Below are 23,901 nucleotides of genomic sequence, written 5' to 3'. Positions count from 1 at the left end.
AGCTGGCTGGCACTATGAAATGGTTGTCCAAAGTTGTGCTCACCAAAGTATCCAAATTTTGTCTTTTTTTTTAAATAAATTTATTTTTTATTTATTTTTGGCTGCGTTGGGTCTTCGTTGCTGCATGTGGGCTTTCTCTAGTTGTGGCGAGCAGAGGCTGCTCTTTGTTTTGGTGCGTGGGTTTCTCACTGCAGTGGCTTCTCTTGTTGCGGAGCACGGGCTCTAGGCACACGGACTTCAGTAGTTGTGGCATGTGGGCTCAGTAGTTGTGGCTTGTGGGCTCTAGAGTGCAGGCTCAGTAGTTGTGGTGCACAGGCTTAGTTGCTGCATGGCATGTGGGATCTATGCAGACTAGGGCTTGAACCCGTCTGTGTCCCCTGCATTAGCAGGTGGATTCTTAACCACTGTGCCACCAGGGAAGCCCCAAATTCTGTCTTATTATTATTATTTTTAAATTAATTAATTAATTTATTTTTGGCTGCATTGGGTCTTAGTTGAGGCACAAATCTTTCATTGCAGTGCACAGGGTCTTGGTTGCAGCACTTGGGCTTCCCTCCAGTAGTGGCACCCGGGCTCCAGAGCACGTGGCTTCTGTAGTTGTGGTGTGCAGGCTCAGTAGTTGTGGCACACATGTGGGATCTTAGTTCCCCGACCAGGGATCAAACCTACGTCCCGTGCATTGGAAGGTGGATTATTAACCACTGGACCACGAGGGGAGTCCCGCAAATTTTGTCTTAGAGTCATTCATTAATTCAAAATACTTAACACCTACTAAGCGCCAGACCTTAAAGGAGTGGCAATGTGGAAAGCAGCATTCCTTTATTAGAGCAACGGCTCTCAAGAGTTTTGGGTCTTGATGGTACAAAAGACTCCAATCATCCTATTTTAAGTGATGCTTATCCAAGTACATTAGAAGGAGGAAGCATTCTATATACATTTGTTTTAGCATCAGGGGCCTGGATGATTTCATCTTAAAATCAAATCACAGGTCAACAGGCACAGGAAAGGATGCTCAAGATTGCTAATCATGAGGGAAATGCAAATCAAAGTCAAAATGAGATATCACCTCACAGCTGTCAGAATGGCTATCATCAAAAAGAACACAAATAACAAATGTTGGAGAGGATGTGGAGAAAAGGGAACCCTCGTACACTGTTGGTGAGAATGTAGATTCGTGCAGCCACTGTAAGAAAATGGTAGGAAAGTTTCTCAAAAAACTAAAAATAGAACTACCCTATGACTCAGCAATTCCACTCCTGGGTATATATCTGAAAAAAAATGAAAACACTAATTTGAAAGGATACACACACCCCAACATTCATAACAGCGTTATTTACAATAGCTAAGATACAGAAGCAACCTAAGTGTCCATCAACAGATGAATGGATGAAGAAAAGGAATGGACTAATACTGAGCCATAGAAAAGGAACGAAATTTTGCCACTTGCAGCAACATGGATGGACTTGGAGAGCATTATGCTAAGTGAAATAAGTCAGACAGAAAAAGACAGATACCGTATGATATCACATGTGGAATCTAAAAAATACAACAAACTAGAGAATATAACAAAAAAGAAACAGACTCACAGAGAACAAACTAGTGGTTGTCAGTGGGGAGGGGGAAGGGGGAGGGGCACTTTAGAGGTAGGGGATTAAGAGGTACAAACTATTAGGTATAAAACAAGCTACAAGGATATATTGTACAAAACGGGGAATATAGCCAATATTTTATAACTAAATGGAGTATAACCTTTAATAATTATGAATTACTATGTTATACACCTGTAACATAAAATATTGTACAGCAACTATACTTCAAAAAAAAATCAAATCACAGGTCAAATATTCTGTTGACATAAGTTGCAATCAGATGGGAACCTTCCACGAACTCCCACTACTTCAATTCAACTGCTTGCATCTGTGCCCATTTAATATTCTACATCCTCTTAAATGGATGAACTGTCCATTCTCCTGCCTAAGGCCAAGCCCCCCACTGTAAATCCTAGGCCCGCAATTCTCTCTTCTCTCCTGTGCATCAAAATTCCCCTCACTATTGGTTCATGTCCATCAGCATAGAAAAGATTCCATTCTTCTTTTAAAAGAAAATTCTCTTGATCCCACTTCTTTTTCCAGCTATTGCCCCATTTCTCTCTTCCCTTCGCTTCTAAACTTCATGAAAGGGCTTTCTCTACTCTCCATCTCTATCACGTACTCGACCTTTAAAGCAGCACTGGATTCAGCGGGTCGCTCTTCCCTGGAAAATACTTCTTGCACTCACTCAGCCTCCAGGACACCTGGGGGTTTCCTTCCTCTCCTCTGGCTGCTGCTTTTCTGGCTTCCATGTCCCAGCTTCTTCTTCGTCTTCTTTTAAAAATAATTAATGAATGAATTTATTTATTTGGTTGCACCGGGTCTTAGTTGTGGCAGGCAGGCTCCTTAGTTGTGGCCAGCAAACTCTTAGTTGAAGCCTGCGAACTCTTAGTTGCGGCATGCATGTGAGATCTAGTTACCTGACCAGGGATCGAACCCGGGCCCCCTGCACTGGGAGTGCGGAGTCAACCACTGCGCCACCGGGGAAGTCCCCATGTCCCAGCTTCTAAATATCAGTGGGCACCGCTGCTCAGTCCTTGGACCTCTATTCTTTTCTAACTATACTTAACTTCTTGATGAGCTCATCCATTCCCATGGATTTATATCGAGTATATGTTTATGATTCCCAAGTTTATTACCTACAGCCCAGCTCCTCCTCTGAACTCCAAGCTCACATATCCAATTGTCCACTCAACAGCTCCACTCGGTTGTCTGAAACTTGGCTTGTCAGTAACTGAACTCTTGACTTAAACGTGATCTTCATCCCGTCCTCTTAGTCTCTCCCATCTCAGTTAGAGTGGCTCCAGCCTTCATTAAGGCCAAGCACTTTGCAGCCATCCTTGATTCTTCACTTTCTTCCACACTCCACATCAAATCCATCGTGTTACTGGCACCTTCAAAGATATCTCTATAGTCCTACTATTCTCACCACCTCCACGGTCCCCATGCTGGTCTCGTCCATTCCCACCTGGATCACTACGGTGGCCTCTGAACTCAATCTCCTCAGCTTGCTCCTCCCTCTACAGACTATTCTCAGCAGCCCGAGAGATGCTTTTAAATCAGCTCAAGCCATGAATCTGCTCAAAATCCTCACTCAGAGGAAAAGGCAAACTTCTTAATGTCCCCACACCAGTCAAACTAGCTTCCTCACCTCCGCTTTCCTCTGGACCAACACGGTACAAAATCAGGCCCTGTTTATTAAGAGTCCATGCTTAATTAAGAATAGAAATTGAGAGAAGTAATATTTAGAAAATTGTATAGGAATCTGACAGAGTAATATTATGCTGTTGAATCTAATAACAATTTTTCAAATGACGGCTTGTATTTTATATATCTCTCTTTTTTTTTATTGGCCACACTTCATGGCTTGTGGGATCTTAGTTCCCCAACCAGGGATGGAACCCGGGCCACGGCACTGAAAGCACCGAGCCCTAACCACTGGACTGCCAGGGAACAAAATATCTTTGGTATTTTTAAATTTCATTTTTCCACAATACATTTTTTATTTTATAAAATTATTGGTCTGTGATGGGCTGGAAATTAAAACAAAACACTTCAGAGGTTCTATACAACAGATAATTGAAGATGCACTGCTCTAAATATCTTAATATTGCAACTCCCATATACTTCCTATCTCACTTCTTTGTCTTATTTTTTTAAATTCTTAACACTATATAACAAACTACATACTTAACACCTGTATCTTGTTTATTGTCCATCTTCCTCATAAGAATGCAAACTCCAAAAGGATAAGCCTTTGTGTCTGTGTGCTCAGCACAGAGCAGGCCACGTTGGCTGGATCAAAAAACGAATGCACTCCATGCAATAGTAGGTCTAACCAAACAACCCACAGCAAACTAAAATGATAATGATGAAGCTAAATGAACAATGATTTTAATTTTAAGAAAACTGTGGATTCCTACTGTTTGCTTGAGCAACATGTAGGTGTGTGCATGGCTGCCTGATAGTCAGGCTTCTTAAGAGAATTCTGAAGTGTCTTCTAGTAAAGCCTGATAATGATCTAATTTTTGGTTTTGATGACCAGATTTTAATAACCCTTAAAAGCCTGTTGAAAAGATGTGATGGTTAGTCTTATGTATCAACTTAGCCAGCCTATAGTACTCAGTTTAATTCAACACTTAAGCAAATGTTGCTGTGAAGGTAATTTGCAGATGTGGTTAACATCTATAATCAGTTGACTTCAAGTAGAGCGATTATCCTCAATAATGTAAATCAATTCCTTAAAATCAATCTCTCTTTCTCTCTCTCTCCATATATTTATATATAACCTATTGGTTGTTTCTCTGGAGAATCCTCACTGATAGAAAATATGTATAAATATCTATAATAAATAATAGGATAAGTAGCTTTAATCTTAGATTAAAAAGAAGTCTTTGGGATTGCATACCTCCTGTAAGAATGAAAGTACTGTGGGCTTTGGAAGTGAAAAGGGTAAAGGGAGTCAAAATGTACAAACTTTGAGTTATAAAATAAGTAAGTCATGGGATGTAATATACAGCATGGTGACTATAGTTAATAATATTGTATTGCTTATTTGAAAGATGCTAAGAGAGTAGAACTTGGGACTTCCCTGGTGGCACAGTGGTTAAGAATCCACCTGTCATTGCAGGGGACACCGGTTCCATCCCTGGTCTGGGAAGATCCCACATGTCGCGGAGCAACTAAGCCCATGCACCACAACTACTGAGCCCGTGTGCCACAACTACTGAAGCCCGCGTGCCTAGAGCCCGTGCTCTGCAACGAGAGAAGCCATTGCAATGAGAAGCCTGCGCACTGCAACGAGGAGTTGCCCCCGCTCACCCCAACTACAAAAAGCCCACGTGCAGCAACGAAGACCCAACGTAGCCAAAAATAAATAAATAAATTAATTAATTAGGAAAAAAAGAGTAGATCTTAAAAGTTATCATCACAAGAAAGAAAAAATTTACAACCATGTATTCTGACAGATGTTAACTAGACTTTTGGTGGTGATCATTTTGCAAAATTTACAAAAATTGAATCATTAGGCCATACACCTGAAACTAATATAATGTTATGTCAATTTTACCTCAATAAAAATTTTAATATAAAATAAAATATACTAAAATAAAAAAAAGAATGAAAGCACTGATGTCTATTTCTGGGTCAGTTTAAAACACATCAGGAAACCCTCAGACTCTACTTAGAGAACCATGAATTTGATGCTCATACTTGACCACAAATGGAACATTTTAATCCATTTACCAGAAAGCACTTCAGAATTATCTTCAAGTTTCATTTAAAAAAATTAGGCAAATTCTGTGACTTGGAGCAACTCAACCCAACTTAGGTCTATGGCGATGTGGCTCTTTGTACTGTATGGTCTGCTCTGGTTTGTATTTAGCTCTCTTAGGCCCATGCTCAACCTCTTGACCCTTTCTGGTAACTCCCTTAGCTCCAGCCTTGAGCTCTGTCCCTAAACCCACTTTCCCAGTGCCTTTGGGACATTTCCATTTAGATGTCTCCCTATCAGACTACTGTACATTCAACAGGCTTAATTGTGAGTTCATTAACTTCTTCCTGAGCTAAACTCTGTCCCCCTATATCTCTGTCTTCGACTTTTGTCTCCCTTGGTATATACCATACCAAATTTCTTGAATATTTCTTTTAAATGTAAATCAGATTACGTTTTAGTTTCCCTTATGCAGTTTCAACTCACCTACTCCCTGTTTTCCCAGCTCACTGGTAATAGAAAAAAGGCGGAAGTAGGAAGTCTTTTCCCCCAAATCTACTTTTACAACTGATACTGAGATATGAATAACATCAGTTTGAAATAACAGACATTAAAATGGAACTTTTTTTTTTTTTGCTTTACGCGGGCCTCCCACTGTGTGGCCTCTCCCGTTGCGGAGCACAGGCTCCGGACGCGCAGGCTCAGCGGCCATGGCTCATGGCTCACGGGCCCAGCCGCTCCGCGGCATGTGGGATCTTCCCGGACCGGGGCATGAACCAGCGTCCCCTGCATCGGCAGGCGGACTCTCAACCACTGCGCCACCAGGGAAGCCCTAAAATGGAACTTCTTAAATTAAAGTCCACCAAATGAAAAAAGAACTAAGCTAAAAGTAAGGCTATCTGGGACATCTTGGAAATGTCATAGACTTATCTTTTGTGGCCCAGTTTTATTTCAAAAGAAACATAGAGATAAGAAATAAAACCTGGGGGCTTCCCTGGTGACGCAGTGGTTAAGAATCCATCTGCCAACTCAAGGGACACGGGTTCGAGCCCTGGTCCAGAAGATCCCACATGCCGCAGAGCAGCTAAGCCCGTGCGCCACAACTACTGAGCCTGCGCTCTAGAGCCCGAGAGCCACAACTACCTAACTCTGAGCACCTAGAGCCTGTGCTCCGCAATGAAAACAGAATAAGCCCGCGCACCACAACAAAGAGTGGCCCCCCCGCTCGCCGCAACTAGGGAAAGCCCGCGCACAGCAACGAAGACCCCGCACAGCCAAAAGCAAATTAATTAATTAATTATTTTAAAAGAAATAAAATCTGTTCATGGGTTTTTGCTTGCTTTACAGAATGACTCCGATGGAAATAGAAACTATGTTTTGACACCTGAAACTAACACAACATTGTAAATCAACTATACTCCAATAAAAGTTAAACAGCAACAAAAAAAGAAACGTTTTGAGCCTATAGTATGGGCTACTTTTACACTTTAAATACTCATAAAAATTCCATTACTCACCTTATTTTACAAATGAAGAAGCTGAGATTCAAAAAGATTAACCAAAGTGGTGATTACACAGCTGGTTCGTGGCTATGAAGCTCTCACTGCTTTACTGCATCACAATACATATATACATATTCATTCAAGGTATTGTTGCCATATTACACTTGCTTGACTTGAAACTAGTTTATAAACAGAAATTAGCATAAACAACCTAGTTCAGCAAGTTTGGAAATTAACTTAAGTATGGGATAATATAGAGGTTTCATTTGCATTTCCTCATTTTCCAATTTAAGTTCAATGGAAGAGAGTAATTCATTTAGGAAGTACAAACGGTGTTAGGAAGGCTCACCATCCCCAAAGCAGAAGGGACTCCAGTTAACATTTACAAAGTGGAAGAGGCCCAAGTAAATTTGCCAAAAGTAGGAATATGGAAATTCTGCCCCCGGCCAGAACAATGGACATAGATTTGTCAAAACAAAGAACAGTAAAGTGAAGGAAGGCAATTTGTCCAGTCCTTATTGTGCTATTTCATGACTATTTTTCCAGTTGCTGGTTTCCTACTCACTGTAACAAAGAAAAAGATTAAACAAAGGATTCAACATTTTGCAAATTTATATTACTCTTTAGCAGAAGCAAAACACTGCACACACTAAGTTATAGCATTCAAAATCCAAACCAGGGTAAACAATCAGATAACAATCTCCAATAGCAAAGCTGCCCAGTCCAGTTCTACAAAAGAAAATCTTCCAAGACTTGAGGCCCACTGTGTGTCTTTGGTGCAACCTAAAAGTTTTAATGCTAATACAGACTAAATTTAAATGTAGGCTAGGTATCTTGAGGTTATTACTGCTCTGAACTAATCAATGTATTTCATATAACGCAATAACATCTTGGCTTCCATCTTGGCCTTGGGGAATTATGTCAATGAGCTACATCTGGACAGCTGGGAAACAACGTCAGTAATCAGACAGAAGCTAAATTAGCCTTGAGTTTGAAGTACAGAGCTGAAACAACAGGCCCTGAAAATATGGCCACAAAAGAATGCCCAGGGGCACTTTTTCTTTAAACATTGTGTGGGCTGCAGATTTTTCTCCCTGGCTCTCTGCTGGGCTTTTCAGTATTGAAAACTGCTTCTCAGATACTAGGCTATAGGTGTCAAGGACCACCTAAGTCCTTTTAAAGACTGTGCACTTGCATTCATGATTTATGATACTTGTTTTTTCCTGGTAAGCCAGAAAGCACTTACTGCCTCGGGGCTTCATCAAACTGGTTAGTCGGCGGTCCAGAGAAGACATTAAGTGGGTTTCCACTCATGCTCTATGCAATCCCCTCCCCCGCCCGCCCCCCACCAATCTCACCCACACAGTCACACACCCACGCACCCACGGGAAAAAAGCTTTTAAGCAAATAGAACACAAACTCACAGATCCAACCCCTACTACTAGTTACTCAGGCACACGTTAAGGACGTGCCAATTTTATAAAGGGATTTTGTTTTTAAACCCTTCCTAGAAACTACCACGGATGTGCGCTAACAGCGAGTTTTAGTTGGTGTGTACGTGGTTTCTAAGACAGTTATTTTTATCTCTACTTCCTACCGCGGTGGGGAGGCTGTGCGTAAGGCAGGTAGTCTGCAACCTCCTTCACTCGGTTGGCTGTTTTTTTTTACTGCTGCATTCACGGGCTTGGGGGTAACGTTCAAGCCGCAGACCCAGCCCTGGCGGCTTGTTCAACTCTAACGACTACAGAAAGTCACTTGGACGTTCCCGTTTGATTGATCTTTGAGGGGTTTGGGCGTCTGTGTTGGGAAAGGGAGGTGGGGATGGAAGGACAGTTTGCACAGATCCTTGTTTGCTCAAGAGACCAGCCTCGCGGCGTTCTAGAACACGTGCACAGAGCCAGCAAAACAAAACCGACCCGGGTTCCGGGCGGAGAAGGAAGCACCGCCCGATTAACCGAGTGGAGCGGGAACTGCGCTCGGCGGGAGACCCTGCCTTGGGCCCAGGCGGGTGCTGCTTCTCCAGCCAAGCGCACTCTCCTCAGCCGGCGAGCCCTTGCTCCCCGCGGCTCTCGCGCCCGGAATTCCCGTCCCAGGGACTCCGCACTTGGGCTGCGGGAGGAGGCGGCTCTACGGCGGCTGCAGGGCCCGCTTGTTGCTGTTTTCTCCTCCTGAAATCCTGTGTCACCTTCCGACAGGGCACTTTCCCCGTGGTCCGCACTCGACGGGTCCAGGTCTCTCCCTGCAGCAGTTTCCTTCAAGCGCCGGCTTCTGAACCCCCCGATCCCCAACGGCTCCGCTAACATCGCCCTCCCCAGGGGGTGGGCGCGCAAACCCAGCTCCCCTGGCACTTACACGTGGCCACAGCGGGTCCGGACGGGGTGGTGCAACACCTCGAGGCAGACGGAGCAGTCGAAGGACGTAACGGGCAGCTCGGGGTCCCCCCTGCGCTCCGGGGCCCGCGGGGTGGCCGAGGCGGGCGCGGATTTTCCGCTATCGCTGCTCAGCACGGAGCCCATCGCTGCGCCTCCGGCCCAGACCGTTGCCAAGAGCCCGGTGCCTGCAGCCGGCTTGTTTTGTTGTCCTGCAGTGGAGGGAGTAAGTCCCGGCCCAGCCGCGATCGCCGCCGCCCAGAGCGCGCAGCCAGCGCAGCCCCGAAGCAGCCTCCGCCGCGGGGCCCAGCCTCGGTCTGCGGCAGGCCGAGTGCGCGGCCGCGCGTCTGAAGTGAGCCTTCGCTCGCTGCCTAAGTCCAGGCTTGGAGGCGGAGGCGGCCGCCGCACCGAGCACGCCGCGACGTCCAGTGGCCCTGGGAGGATTGAAACCTGACACCTCAACTGCACAGCGGAGGACCTGGGCGGGCAGTGAGTCTTCCAAGCAACCGCCCGCCTCCTCCTTGCGAACCACTGTAGCAAGTGAATGAAAGTGCGGGCGTGGTCCTGTTTGAAGGCAGTCAGAGAACACCCACTTGTAAGGTGGATGTCCTATGGGTCCTGCACTGTTGTAATCATAATAGGCCACAAAGATGATCTACGAGCGTCTCCTAAGAAAGTGCTAATCACCACTTCCGTCATGTAATCAACACTGCATAAATGGAGAGGTAGCATGCAGTAGTGGAAAGAGTTCTGGGACCTGGATTCGAATCCTAACGCTAGGACAGGGATTCTAGTGCTAAAATCCTAGGACCCTCCCGACCCCCACCCCGTCCAGTTTCGTCGCCTTAGAATCTCCTGCTGTTGTTTGTATTCCCCTCTCCATCCTCTTTTGAATATTTATGACCAAATATAGCATTTATTAATTCACGCATTTAATAAGGCTTTAATGCCCACTGCATGCCAGACTCCTTTCTGGTGATGGGGACACAGTTCCCAACAAGCAAACAAAATCCCAGTTCTCACAGAACTTACTTTAAAAACATTTTTTTTTTTGGAGATATAAATTCACGCTCTTTTATTTTTATTTATTTTTTTGCGGTACGCGGGCCTCTCACTGTTGTGGCCTCTCCCGTTGCGGAGCACAGGCTCTGGACGCGCAGGCTCAGCGGCCATGGCTCACGGGCCCAGCCGCTCCGCGGCATGTGGGATCTTCCCAGACCGGGGCACGAACCCGTGTCCCCTGCATCGGCAGGCGGACTCTCAACCACTGCGCCACCAGGGAAGCCCCACGCTCTTTTTATTTAAAAAAATCCATGGTAATATATAATATGCATATGCAATACACACAAACAATAATACATAATAATCCTATAAACTTCACCCAGTTTTCCCCAGACTTTACTTTTAATGAGAAGATATAAGTAATCAACAATAAATAAATAAATGAACAAGTTCATTTCAGCTGATAAGAGCCAAAAAGAAGATAAAACAGGGAGTGAGGATGGGGGCGGGGAGGGTAAGACGGTCAGGGAAGACTTCTTGGATGCGGTGACATTTGAGCAGAGTCATGAATAATGAAAAGGAGTCAGCCACTCAGAGATTTAGGAAGAAGCTTGCTAAGCTCTGGGAACAGTGAGCGAGGCAAGAACAACAACAACAAAAACCAGGGTGTGGGGCTGGAGCATGAGGGACCAGGGGTGTAAATGGCATGAGATGAGGTAGGAGACAGTCCTGATCATACCCAGTCTTACAGGGCAAGACCAAGAGCTTGGCTTTTATTCCAGGTGCCATGTTTGATTTAATTCCACTGCTGTGTGGTTTGGAAAAGACAGGAACAAAATAAGAACGGAAGCAGAGAAACCAGTTAGGAGGCTACTGAATGAATCCAAGTGAGGATAATAATGGCCCGAACCAGGGAGTCATCTGGGTAGCAGGTGAGAGATGGACAGGTTTGTGATATATATTAGACAAAGACCTAAATGGGCTTGCTAATGAATTGGGTATAGGAGTGAAGGAAAGATAGCTATTGCTACCTGTAAAAGATAAACAAAAACCTTCCCTTGATCCCACATTTCCCTCAGCTCCTACACTATGTCTTCTTTAAGGCCAAATTTCTTGACCTGATTCTCTACTTTTTGGGTCTTCATTTCTTAATTACTCCATCCTTATGCCATCTAACCTGGGTTCTGAACTGACCACTTTATCTGTCCAAAAACTGCTTCGTCATCAGTGTCAGTGGTGGGTGGCTTTTATGTGGATAAATCGAATAGACTCCTTTTAGTCCTTTTCTTGCTTCACCTCTCAACTGCATTTGTCAGTGCTGACTGCTCCCTCCTTGTAGAAACATGCTTTGGCTTTCCTTCTTTCTTTCTGGCTCTTCTTTCTCAGTCTCCTTCACTGGACTCCCCTGCTCCATGGAAAAGCCAAGTGCTAGGGATCGTAGGATTCTGTCTTGGGGCCTTTCTCCTTCTGATCACTCATTCCCTACCTAAGGATATCAAAATCACATAGATTCTGTTACCATCTAGATTCCAAACTCTTTATCTTTCCTCTAGGCACTCAAATGCCCACCTGCTTGCTTGATATAATCACCTGGTTGCTTCAGGCACCTTCAACTCAACACCACCAACAATGAACTCATTATTGTGACTTCCCACCTGTTCTACCTCCAGTTGTTTATTCCTCTCTTAGTAAATGGCATCATAATCTACCTAGTAGCTCAGTCCAGACACCTGGGAGCCATCTTTGATTTCTTTCTCGTCTTCACTCACATTGAATCAATCCCAATCACAGTTCTGCCTCCAGTATATCTCTCAACAGTTCTTGAATTGTTTCATTTTTCTCTATTCCCATGGCCAGCCACCACTTACTTTAAACCATTGTGTTCTCTTGTGTGACCTGTTGCAATAGTTTCTATCTGCTCCACCTGTATCCACAATTGCCACTGTCCAACCTATTATCCACATCGCAACTAAAGTGACCTTTTGAAAAGATATCCTATCTTGTGTCACTCCATGCTCCAAAGACTTAAATGGCTCTCCATAACCCTTAGGATTACATTTCAATACTTAGCATGATCTACAAAGCTCTCCATGATCTTACTCCTTCCATAACTATAATCAGTAGAATAGCTTATAGCAGCAGGGAATAGAAATTCAACTGAACGCGTCTTAATCAATAAGGATATTTATTATCTAATATGTAAATTAGTCCAGAGCGAAGCAGTTCCAGAGTTGCCTCAGCAGTTAAAGATGTCCCTAAGGTCTCAGCCCTTTGCCAACCCCAGTGTATCAGTAGTGTCTTCCTCATGGCAGAAGGATGGCAGGAAGTGCTCCAATAATCACATCTACACACAACCATCTCCAAAAACAGAAAGGAAAGAGTTTCCTTCTATTAGCTCCTTCTCCTTTTAAAGTGGGAGGAAAACCCTTCCCACGGGCCTTCTTCTGCAGACTTCCCCTTATATCCTATTTGTCTAAACTGGGCCCCATGATGGTTCTTAAACCAGTCACCAGCAGAGGATAGTGAGGGTACTCTAACTGGCTTAAACTCATAATATACTCCACTGGGCTTGGCACTTCAGTTGTCTGAGCAATACAATTAGGGGTTCTTTACTGGGAAAGAAGAAGATAAGGAAATTGGATAGGCCAACAATAGGGCCTCCCAAAATACCATTGTGGGCCCCATCTGCTACCACTCTCTCCCTTATTCTGCATGGTCCTAAATTTCTCTACTTCTTTTAATTTCTTGACTGTACCAAGCTCTTTCTGACCTCAGCGCCTTTATGCATGCTTTTTTGCTCTGTTTGAACACTTCCTACCAACACCCACAACTCTCAGCTCCTCTAATTCAAATCTCAGGTCTTAGGTTGGTGACTTTCTACACCACATCCATCTCATACTATTATCTCCTTGATTTTCTCATCGTCTGCGGTATTGGCCTTCCTATTTCTCCTGTGGCGGCTACTCTAAGAGTAGACATAATGAATGTGAAGTGTAGGAGGAGCCTTGCGTGTAGGAGCTGATACATGTATTTATCTTTATATATGTAATTCAATACTAATTTCACAAGATAGATATTATATGTTCCCATTTTATAGGCTCAGAGAATGTAACTTAGCAAAGGTCACATAGCAAATATGTTGCAGATCCATACTTTAATACCAGATCTTTTGTTTTAAAATCCATGTGTTTTTCACTAAGGCACTTGTGTAGAGATGAGAAGTACTAAGAATCTTAGAAAAGAATAAGACAAAAATTAGATAAATTAAGGCAGGAAACTGGGACCTGGGAGGATAGATGAAAATTAAACATCTGATATTATTTATAAGGCTCTTAATAGACTTATAAAATTGACAGTAATGATGATGATGATGATGATGATGATGATGGAGGATAAATTTACAATCCAGACTCTAGGCCCTGAAAGGCATCAGAAGTATAGGTTAGTACAAAAGAAATTTGAAAGCCCTATAATCAACATCTCTGGTATCAAGAAGGCTGATGAAACTCTCACTAAATCAAAAGGAGAATAAAATTGCCAGAAAAAATACATACTTTCCTTACTTAGTTCCTTCTAGGAGTAATGAAAAGAAATGAATTTACAATTTTAAGTAGTGCTGAAGATATGAGAAAGACGTCTCTATATTCTTTGTAGTTTATTGTTCATACCAGAAGCTTAAGAGGAAATCTAAATGTCCATAATAGGAAAATGTTTTTGTAAAGTATGGTAAATTTACTTAACAAACAGATAAAGCACCATTTAAAAATGTGCAGCTTGGACTTCCCTGGTGGTGCAGTGGTTAAGAATCCGCCTGCCAGTGCAGGGGACAGGGGCTTGAACCCTGGGCCGGGAAGATCCCACATGCCACAGAGCAACTAGCCTGCGCTCTAGAGCCCGCGAGCCACGAATAATGAAGCCCGCATGCCTGGAGCCCGTGCTCCACAACGAGAAGCCACCGCAATGACAAGCTCGTGCACTGCAAGGAAGAGTAGTCCCCTGCTCGCCGCAACTGGAGAAAGCCCGCGCACAGCAACAAAGACCCAACGCAGCCATCTCCCCACCCCCAAAAAGTGTGCAGCTTGCCATTTTTAGGCCCGTTTGTAGTGTTTCATTTTAAAAATGCACGTGGGTGAAAAGACAGGGATGTTTATTATAGTACTGTTTGTAATAGCAAAATATTAGGAATACTTTGAATGTCTACCAATACAAGAGTGATTAAATACATTATGGTACATCTTTACAATGGAATACTATGCAGTCTTTAAAAAAGAAGAGCAACTCTGTAACTCTCCTCAAAGGAAGCTCTCCAACATATATTGTTGTGAAAAAGGCTTTAGGAGAACAACTGTATGTATTGAATACTATCATTTATATTTTTTAAAGCCCATATGCATGCATCCACACATACATACACACACACACACACACACACACACATATATTTGTACTGGCATATGCATATTAATATCCTTAAAAATATACACAAGGAATGAATAAGTGTGATTGCCTCAAGGGAGGGGAACTAATTGGTTGCTGGGGAGCAAGAATGGGAAGAAGTAACTTTATTGCATGATCTTTTGCATATTTTGATATTTGTGCTGTGTATGCACTGTAATAGATAAAAATTAATTTTAACATACATATACCCTTTAACTCAATAATTGTAATCATTGAACTAATGTGTAGACAAACATATAACAAGGAGATACAAACAGAAATGTTCTTTGAAGCATTGTCTATAATATCAAAAATATGCAGCTAACAAAGTTTCCATGGGGAATGATTAAATATATTATGGTACACACATTCTGTGGAAGGCAATGCAGTAATAAAAAGAACAAGCAAAATTTTATAGCACTTAACTATATATCAGGTATTAAGCTAAATGCTTTATAATCCTTGAGGTAACCCTATGACATAGGTAACTAATTTTGTCCTCCTGATTTTCCAGAGAAACAGAGGTGCAGATAGGTTAAAAACTTGCCTCAGATCACATTCATGGTAAAAAGCAGAGATGGGAGTCCAATCCAGGAAATCTCTCTCAATACCTACGAATTTAACCACTATGCAATACTGGCCTTCCCTGGGATAACATGGGAGGTATCTCTAAGACACTGTTAACTAAACAGGGATATTGTTGAAAAAAGAAATGTTATACTTCTTATGAAGAAAAAGCATTATATATTTCTCACTGAGGGAAGGCAGGGCAGTACATGTTCAAGGTCCTAGCTCTTTCTCTTGCCGAATGATCTTGGCAAGTTACTTCTTTGATTTCGTTTCCTCATTTTCAAAACACAGATAATGTTTACTTGTAGAACTGTTGTGAGAGGTCAAATGCAATAATGTTGAAACCCTTGCTCATTGCCTGGCAGGTAGTATTAAATAAATGTTAGTTATCTCTGCCTTTGTTTATTCAGCAAACATCCAAGGAGAGCCTACCGGGTGTCACGCTCCTCACTAGACTCTGGGGACACAAGCAGGAGCAAGACTCAATGGAAGGACTTCCCTGGTGGTGCAGTGGTTAAGAATCTGCCTGCCAATACAGGGGACATGGGTTCAATCCCTGGTCCAGGAAGATCCCACATACTGTGGAGAAACTAAGCCCATGCGTCACAACTACTAAGCCTATGCTCTAGAGCCCACGAGCCACAACTACTGAGCCCGTGTGCCACAACTACTGAAGCCCACGTGCCTAGAGCCTGTGCTCCGCAACGAGAAGCCACCGCAATGAGAAGCCTGCGCACCACAACGAAGAATAGGCCCCGCTCGCCTCAACTAGAGAAAGCCCACACGCAGCAACAAAGACCCAACACAGCCATAAATAAATAAATAAATAAATAAATAAATAAATAGATAGATTGATGTATTAAAAAAAAAGACTCAATGGAATGGAATCTGTTGTTTTTTTCTGCCCAGTATCTCCTAACCTTTTTCAGTAACAGCACCACATCCTCTTCCTTTGGAGGAATTGACTTTTCATCTCACATGACCTCAGTGGGGCTACCAATCATGTGTCTGCTTTGTAGCCCTCATTGCCCTCCCCTGTCCTGAGTAGGAGTTCCTGTTGCTGGGATCTGCAGCTTCCCTGGTGTCTGTCCTTCCTAAGTACAGTTGACACACTTCCTATTTATCTCCTAGCTATGCAGTATCTTACCAGTGCTTCCTCTTTTTTCTTGATTAATTTATTGAGTTCTGTTGCTTGCCACCAAACTCACTTACATATTTATTCTGCGTTCTCAAGGCCTTTCATGGCCAAGTAGGTAAGATGGACAGAAAAATAGCATTACTTTTGTCATTCAAGATAAGACCAATCTATACAGAGAAAGCTCATTATTGGTGCTGACTTAACCCAGGTGGAATGTAATGAAGGGAGGAGAAAGAAAGAGCATTCCAAATAGAGGGAATCTGGAATAAAAGACAGAAGGGCAGAGCATTCCAGAGAGAGGACCTGGTGAGCACAGATAAGGAGGCAAGCAGCAGCATGCTCTGTTCGAGTCTACAAGCAGTTCTGTTGCTGCAATTTTAAGCACACAGCAGGCGGTAAGGAGAGAAAAAAGCCAGAGACCTAGGCACAGGTTATATCATGAAAGCTGTATTTGACAGGTGAAAAAATTTCAACTTGCTTCTGTGGCTTAGCGGAGCCAGTTAGGAGGTTAGGTAGAAGAGTGAAATGGCCATACTGCGATTTTGACAAGTCACTCTGTTCATGCCAAGGGTTCGCAAACATTATGTAGCATCAGAATCACCTGAGGAGTTTATTAAAATGGCCTCATTCCAAGATATTTCAATATAGGGAGCCAGGAGTGAGCTATGGAAGCTGCATTTTAAACAGTCCCTCAGCTGGTTCTGATGCAGGGGGTCAACGGACCATTCCTTGAGAAATGTGGTTCCACATCATGGGCAAGCAGCAGATCCTTTGGGTTACTTTTTTTTTTTTCTTGCGGTATGTGGGCCTCTCACTGTTGTGGCCTCTCCTGTTGCGGAGCACAGGCTCTGGATGCGCAGGCTCAGCGGCCATGGTTCACGGGCCCAGCCGCTCCGCGACATGTGGGATCTTCCCAGACCAGGGCACGAACCCTTGTCCCCTGTATCGGCAGGCGGACTCTCAACCACTGCGCCACCAGGGAAGCCCTTTTGGGTTACTTTGACAACAGCAGAGATGTCAGTTTCCAGGAGAGAGTTACTTACATGCATTGCTAATGTAATCTGTCCACCACCTTGACCCCGCCTCCTCAATACTGGATGAGATTACACTGGTAAATACCATGGCACTGAAACATACATATCTCTGTATTTACAAAGACAATTAAAAAATTCCTACCTATAAACCTATCGAGAGCAATAAAGATTCATAGTGTTCATCAGAAATACGGGCATCCGACATGTGAATCTGAATGGTGTTAGCACACCTCCACAATCTGAAGTGTCATTTGATGGTACAATGAGGCACGATTCTCTTCTTAAAGGGAGAACAACACCATCACAAATGAAGTTTTGCTGAATGAAAGACCTATGAGTTCCCCCCCAGGTAAGGTCCTAAATCTTCGTCTCTGGTTTCAGCATAATTGGTTTTTCATACTTGAATACTGTCCTCAGTTTTCCTGCCAAGCAATCTCACTGCTGTTTGTTGCTAGGTTTCCCAGGTAGCATGTTAGGGGCAGCTGTCCCCGTGCCTTTCTGACCATTGCCATTTTCTGCAACCATGGACAGTCACATTAGAGCATATTCTCAAAACATGCTGTCTGACTCCAGGAATAACTCGGTGAAATATTTCTGTAACTTTCAGCGGACAGCACAACTGAGTAGTGTTTGAACCAAATCCACATTTGGGGTGTTCTACTTCAATGAACATGAAATCGTGGCATATGTCTAGAATGGGAAAGGACCATAGAGGGTTTCTGACCCAGTTCTCTCATTTTGCAGATTAGTAAACTGATTTCCAGTGAAGTGAAAGCAGTTACACTGCATCCTTCAACATTTCAAATGGACACATTTGAAAGAAAAATTAAGGCATTATTAAGTACTCGGAAAGCATTGGCATATTTATAAGTGACATAGTCTATTTGGGGAGGCAAGATCACAAATGATGAAAAGATAAGTAATGATGATTTAAATAGTAGCTTAAAACAAAATTAGAAGCAATATTAACAAAGTAGTCCATGATTAATTGCTTACAAATATAAGATCTCTTTGTGATTTTGCACAACAGCAACAATTTGCCATTGAATATTCTTCTATTACCTACACAACTATCCATCTTTTCTCACAGAATAATGTCAATGCTTCAGGCTTTAATTCCAAAAAAATGTGATTGCTTTCTGTGATAAAAGCAGAAAGGTGTCTTTTCACCTGGGGAAGGCAAAAATATACTTTATTGGTACACACGAGTGTATATAAATATGCTACCATTATGGAAGTCTTCTTTAAGCTAGAAGATAGTAAAGATAACAACAGATATTATTTTGATTGATTACCACAAATCATGCACAATGTTTAATGCCAAGTACATATATGGATGTATGTATATGTCAGTATTATAACAATTAAGCCACGTATACATTCATATACATACATGTGCGTTCATATACATATGTGTGTGTATAGTTGAATGTTTCAATGACACATTTCTTTCTGATCCCCTTTTCAAAATTTAGGCTAAGAGAGTAACTTGTCCAAAGTCGAACAATCGCCAGGTGGCAGAGCCAGAGTTTGGCACCACATAGCTCAGCCTCCTAAGTCTATATTTGTGGTCACTACACAAGGTTACAGGTGTCAGGTTTTTCCCATTATAGCGTCAGATATATAGGTAGGACTGAGTCTGTTTTATTTACGCTGTTTGTTTCCTTAGGTTGACACTCTGAGTTCCCAAATCCAGAAAACAATATAGGATATGGTGAAAACAGACTTGATATTTTTTAAGGCATAACATAGATAACTGAAAATACCTTACAGTATTAAAGATGTCCCTTGAATAAAGCAGGTGTAAACTTTGTTATTCCCACTTTACACATGGACAACTCAAGCATACAAATAGGCCTAACACACCATTTATTTCTAGCCTATGCCCTCACAACTTGAAAGGTACGTCAGTTGAAAAAGAGACACAGAAATTATGGTAGAGGTTAAATTCCAATGATCTGGAGTGGCAACAACAGCTACTGTATGAATTTTATGAAGAAATTTCTGGTTAAATTAATGGTAAGAGCTCTTTTTCTGTGCCTCAAACTGAAGGACAACTTCTCCTCTTAAAAAATAGCATAGCAGTAAAAGTTGTGGGTGTCATTTTTTTGACATTATATCCAAATCCATATCAGTTGCACCATGTGAAAGACCAACGGTGTCCTCAGATGTTGAAGTAAACAACTGCTGTCTATAAGAAAGTGCTAGAATAAATACGTTTTATGCAGTGCTTGTGTTCCTCTTTTCCCTCCTCTGTTTGTATTTGGTCTTCTGATCTTTTGCACAAGCAATAGGAAAAGTGGGACAGGGTGGAGAGACATGGTCCACCTGGGAATTAGGTGCATACCCCTGGGCCAGCATAAGGACATGCTGTGAAGCAGCCCTCCAGGTGCTGTGCTAGATACACAGAGCCTTTTTCCAGATGGTGCCCGGACAGGTTAGGTGAGGTGCTGGCTGGGTGGGGTCACTTTGTGTCCCTTTACAGTTAGCAGCACATGTTGAAAGAAGAGGTGTTGTGGACCAATGGACACTGGAGTAAGTTTACTAATTTTAAGACTTCAACTGGGATTATTAAAAGTGTAGCAGTTCTCCAACTTCAGTTGGAGTACACCAAAATAACATATCATCACTGTAAATGGAAATTTATTAAAAGCACAATATCCAAGATTTATACAAAAGATCATACAAAGAGAATTAACTTAAATCCATAAGCCCTTCTTCAGAGCACCAGGCAGTTTGATCCAGCATGTTAAGAATGTGCCACAAAAAAAAAAAAAGAATGTGTCACAATTGTTTTGTAGTGTATGTATATACCTCTAATGAATTGTATTGGCCTATTTTCTTCTTTTATTGGTCCCAGTATAAAACTGGCTTCCCTTCCAATATGTAAAACCAGTCACTATTAAAATGTCAATGAGGGTCTAGTGAGCATTTTCTTTTTTTTTTTTTTTAGTGATCAGAAACATAGCAATCATATGATATCGCTTATATGTGGAATCTTAAAAAACGGTACAAGTGAACCTATTTACAAAACAGAAATAGAGTCACAGATGTAGGAAACAAACTTATGGAGGGAAATGGGGGAGGAGAGATAAATTGGGGGACTGGGATTGACACATACACACTACTATATATAAAATAGATAATAATGGGCTTCCCTGGTGGCACAGTGGTTGAGAGTCCGCCTGCCGATGCGGGGGACACGGGTTCGTGCCCCGGTCCGGGAAGATCCCACATGCCGCGGAGCGGCTGGGCCCGTGAGCCATGGCCGCTGAGCCCGTGCAGCCTGTGCTCCCCAACGGGAGAGGCCACAACAGTGAGAGGCCCGCATACCGAAAAAAAAAAAAAAGATAATAAGGACCTACCGTATAGCACAGGGAACTCTACTCAATACTCTGTAATGACCTATATGGGAACAGAATCTAAAAAAGAGTGGATATATGTATATGTATCACTGATTCACTTTGCTGTACAGCAGAAACTAACACAACATTGTAAATCAACTATACTCCAATAAAAATTAATTAAAAAAAGAAACACACCAATACAGTTTGTCAATTTTTTAAATAAAATTTAAAATTTACATATGAGTCTAATCAAACATGATTCCACTCAAAAAAGGAGAAATAAGCAGCTCTATATTCGCCTTATAGTTAACCTTTGTATTTACAACTGGTAACTGCAATACATAAACTAACACACTCAAAAGATTTAATGAAATACTGCTTTATTAGATTTGTTTCAGAGAATCATCTGGAACTCCACTGCCAGATAAGAATGAGTAGCCAAAAGGTTGGTCAAAAACTGAAGTTATCAATAGTGATGGTAGAGTAGCAGTAATGCAAAGGACAAGCAAAATTTAAATGGAAAATTTTTGTGTTAGAATAATATAAAATTAACATTAATTATGAATTAATCCTATCCTAAACATAAAACTTACAAGAATAAAAACTAAACACCAATTGTAAACTGAACCACTGTGCCCCTGGCCTAACTCAGAAATAATGGCCTTTTCTATGGCATAGCGGTGGCCTCCTAGCTTGTCTCTGTGTCAAAGAGAATACAGAAAAATCAGGGGATTCTAGGTCAGCAGTTGCAGAGGTAAAAGAAGGATCAGTGTTTCCTTCACTTTCAGGCTCTGGAGAGTACTCCTTCAGGCAACAGTGGAAAAATCAATGCCAGATGGCTCTCAAGGAGATTTTGCTAATGGTTCTGTTATTGTCAAATCCCCTGTGGAAAAATTCCGATACGGCAGGGCGAGGCTGCAGACTTCATATCTCGTGAACCGCTGACCTCCAAGGTAGAGGAAGCCGCCGGCACGGTTTCACCCACAGGCCCTAGCAAAGACTGTTTTTCCCAGTACCAATGAGTTATGACTTGGTTTTCAGACAAAACAGCAGAAATTTCCTCCCTTTTCTACTTTTGATTTGTGTTGAAGTGGTATTCTAATCAGTTAAAGAGAATTCATCCCTGGTGGCACAGTGGTTGAGAGTCCGCCTGCCGATGCAGGGGACACGGGTTCGTGCCCCGGTCCGGGAAGATCCCACATGCCGCGGAGCGGCTGGGCCCGTGAACCATGGCCGCTGAGCCTGCGCGTCCGGAGCCTGTGCTCCGCAACGGGAGAGGCCACAACAGTGAGAGGCCCGCGTACCGCAAAAAAAAAAAAAAAGAAAATTCATAAATAACGTTAGCTACTACTTATGAGGCACTTACCATGTGCCGTTAAAGTGCGAAGTACATTACATAGCTTAGCTCATTTCATCCTTCACTCTTAAACCGGTATTACTACCTCCATGTGAACTTAAATAACTGGCATAAGACCATGCAGCTTCTAAGTGGTGCAGCTGGAAGGTGGACACGGGTCTGTATGACAATGAAGTTTCAGTTTAATTGCTGCTCTATGTTTTCTGTTCTAAAGTATAGAATTTAAGAGAATAGCTTCATAAATAATCCCATAGCCCTGGTAAAACTGCTTTCATTTTCTTGCATTCCCTTTCATTATTCATAGGAATATCTCTGGCAACTTCTTTTCCGTTTATTGTTCTCTCCACCTACTATATCCTTTCGGTTTAGCAAGAGTAACCACTTTCCTAGAAATGACCTTGCACCCAACACCCCGCCCCCAGCCACCCTCCACTGTTGTTGTTTTAGTTTTGTGTTTTACTTTATTTTTTTATTTATTTGGCTGTGTTGAGTCTTCGTTGCTGTGTGCGGGCTTTCTCTAATTGTGGCAAGCGGGGACTACCCTTTGTTGTGATGCGCAGGCTTCTCACTGCGGTGCCTTCTCTTGTTGCAGAGCACCGGCTCTAGGTGCAAGGGCTTCAGTAGTTGTGGCATGTGGGCTCAGTAGTTGTGGCTCACAGGCTCTAGAGAGCAGGCTCAGTAGCTGTGGTGCACGGACTTAGTTGCTCCGCAGCATGTGGGATCTTTCCGGACCAGGGCTCGAACCCGTGTCCCCAGCATTGGCAGACGGATTCTTAACCACTGCGCCACCAGGGAAGCCCCCCCGCCACCGTTTATTAATTCAGGGATGGCTACCTGACCGAAGCTGGGCTGAGAATTCTGTTCCATAGGCATTTCAAAATTCGGGCAGAGAGATTTCAAAATATAGAGAAGGGAGGGAGGGAGGGAGGGAGGGAGGGTGGAAGGGAGAGAAAATGAATCAGTTCCTCTCTGCATTGGCTGTAACTTGTAAAATTCTGACGCTTTGTGTCATTATGTTCTTCATCGTGGACTACAGAATAGAGAAAGCCTTTGGCAGTAAGAAAAATGCAGAAGCACTGGAGCGACATGGAGAATGAGGAAGACCTTGGATTCTCTACAGTGCTTCAGGCTTTAGTTTATTCCTGATGCCCAGTGGGGGCTCAGTCCTTGGATTCTGTGATGTGTCCTGATTTTCCAGAAAGTTCTTTCTTTTGTGTAAGATAGCTAAAATTCACTCTTGTCACTTGCAACCAAAAGAGTTCTGAACTAATACTCTATAAAAAAAAATAAATGCATTAAGCAGTTTCCCAATTGTCTGTCTCATAATAACATCGAAAGGGCTGGAGGAGCAGTGGTGTAAGTGAGGTCTGGAGATGCCCCTTCTATCATATCACCTGCAGGCGAAGACCGTCCAACTCACACTGACTTAACCAGCAAGGAAGACTTACTGGCTTCTGCAGCTACAAGTGCGGAGGAAATGCAAGCTTCTGGGCTGACTTAATCCGGGGACGTCAGCACCATTTCCGTTTATCTTGTCACCTCCATGCCCACATCCTTCTTAGGCAAGTGGTGAGATAACCGACTATGAGTTCAAGGAAACTTTCTTAACGTCCCTAACACATTTCACATTAATTCTTGCTACAATCCTTGTGGCCAGGGCAATGTCATGTGCTAAGGTGAGGCCCAAGTTCCTGAACTAACATCTGGAAAGCAGGATGGAGATTCAACAAGGTTATCTTCCTGAAGAACATGGTTGCATATGATCCTGCAATCCCACTCCTGGGCATATATCTGGAAAAAACCATGGTTTGAAAGGATACATGCACCCCCATGTTCATTGCAGC

The 23,901-nt window shown here is 42.8% G+C and overlaps 1 protein-coding gene across 1 annotated transcript in view; it reads right to left on the bottom strand.

Moving 5' to 3' along the window:
* RNF125 (ring finger protein 125) overlaps positions 1 to 9,526 on the bottom strand; it is a 32,414-nt gene extending 22,888 nt beyond the window's left edge. The window contains exon 1 of the mRNA XM_007455164.1: positions 9,156 to 9,526. Within this exon, the coding sequence (XP_007455226.1) occupies positions 9,156 to 9,319 (164 nt within the window). The 5' untranslated portion in view covers positions 9,320 to 9,526. The remainder of the gene's footprint in view (positions 1 to 9,155) is intronic.
* Positions 9,527 to 23,901: the final 14,375 nt, after the last annotated feature.

The sequence above is a fragment of the Lipotes vexillifer genome, unplaced genomic scaffold (genome assembly GCF_000442215.2).
Source record: "Lipotes vexillifer unplaced genomic scaffold, Lipotes_vexillifer_v1.1 scaffold90, whole genome shotgun sequence".
In the NCBI taxonomy this organism is placed as follows: domain Eukaryota; kingdom Metazoa; phylum Chordata; class Mammalia; order Artiodactyla; family Lipotidae; genus Lipotes; species Lipotes vexillifer.
Note: the sequence above shows the minus strand (reverse complement) of the source record. Positions and strands in the feature narration are given on the sequence as shown.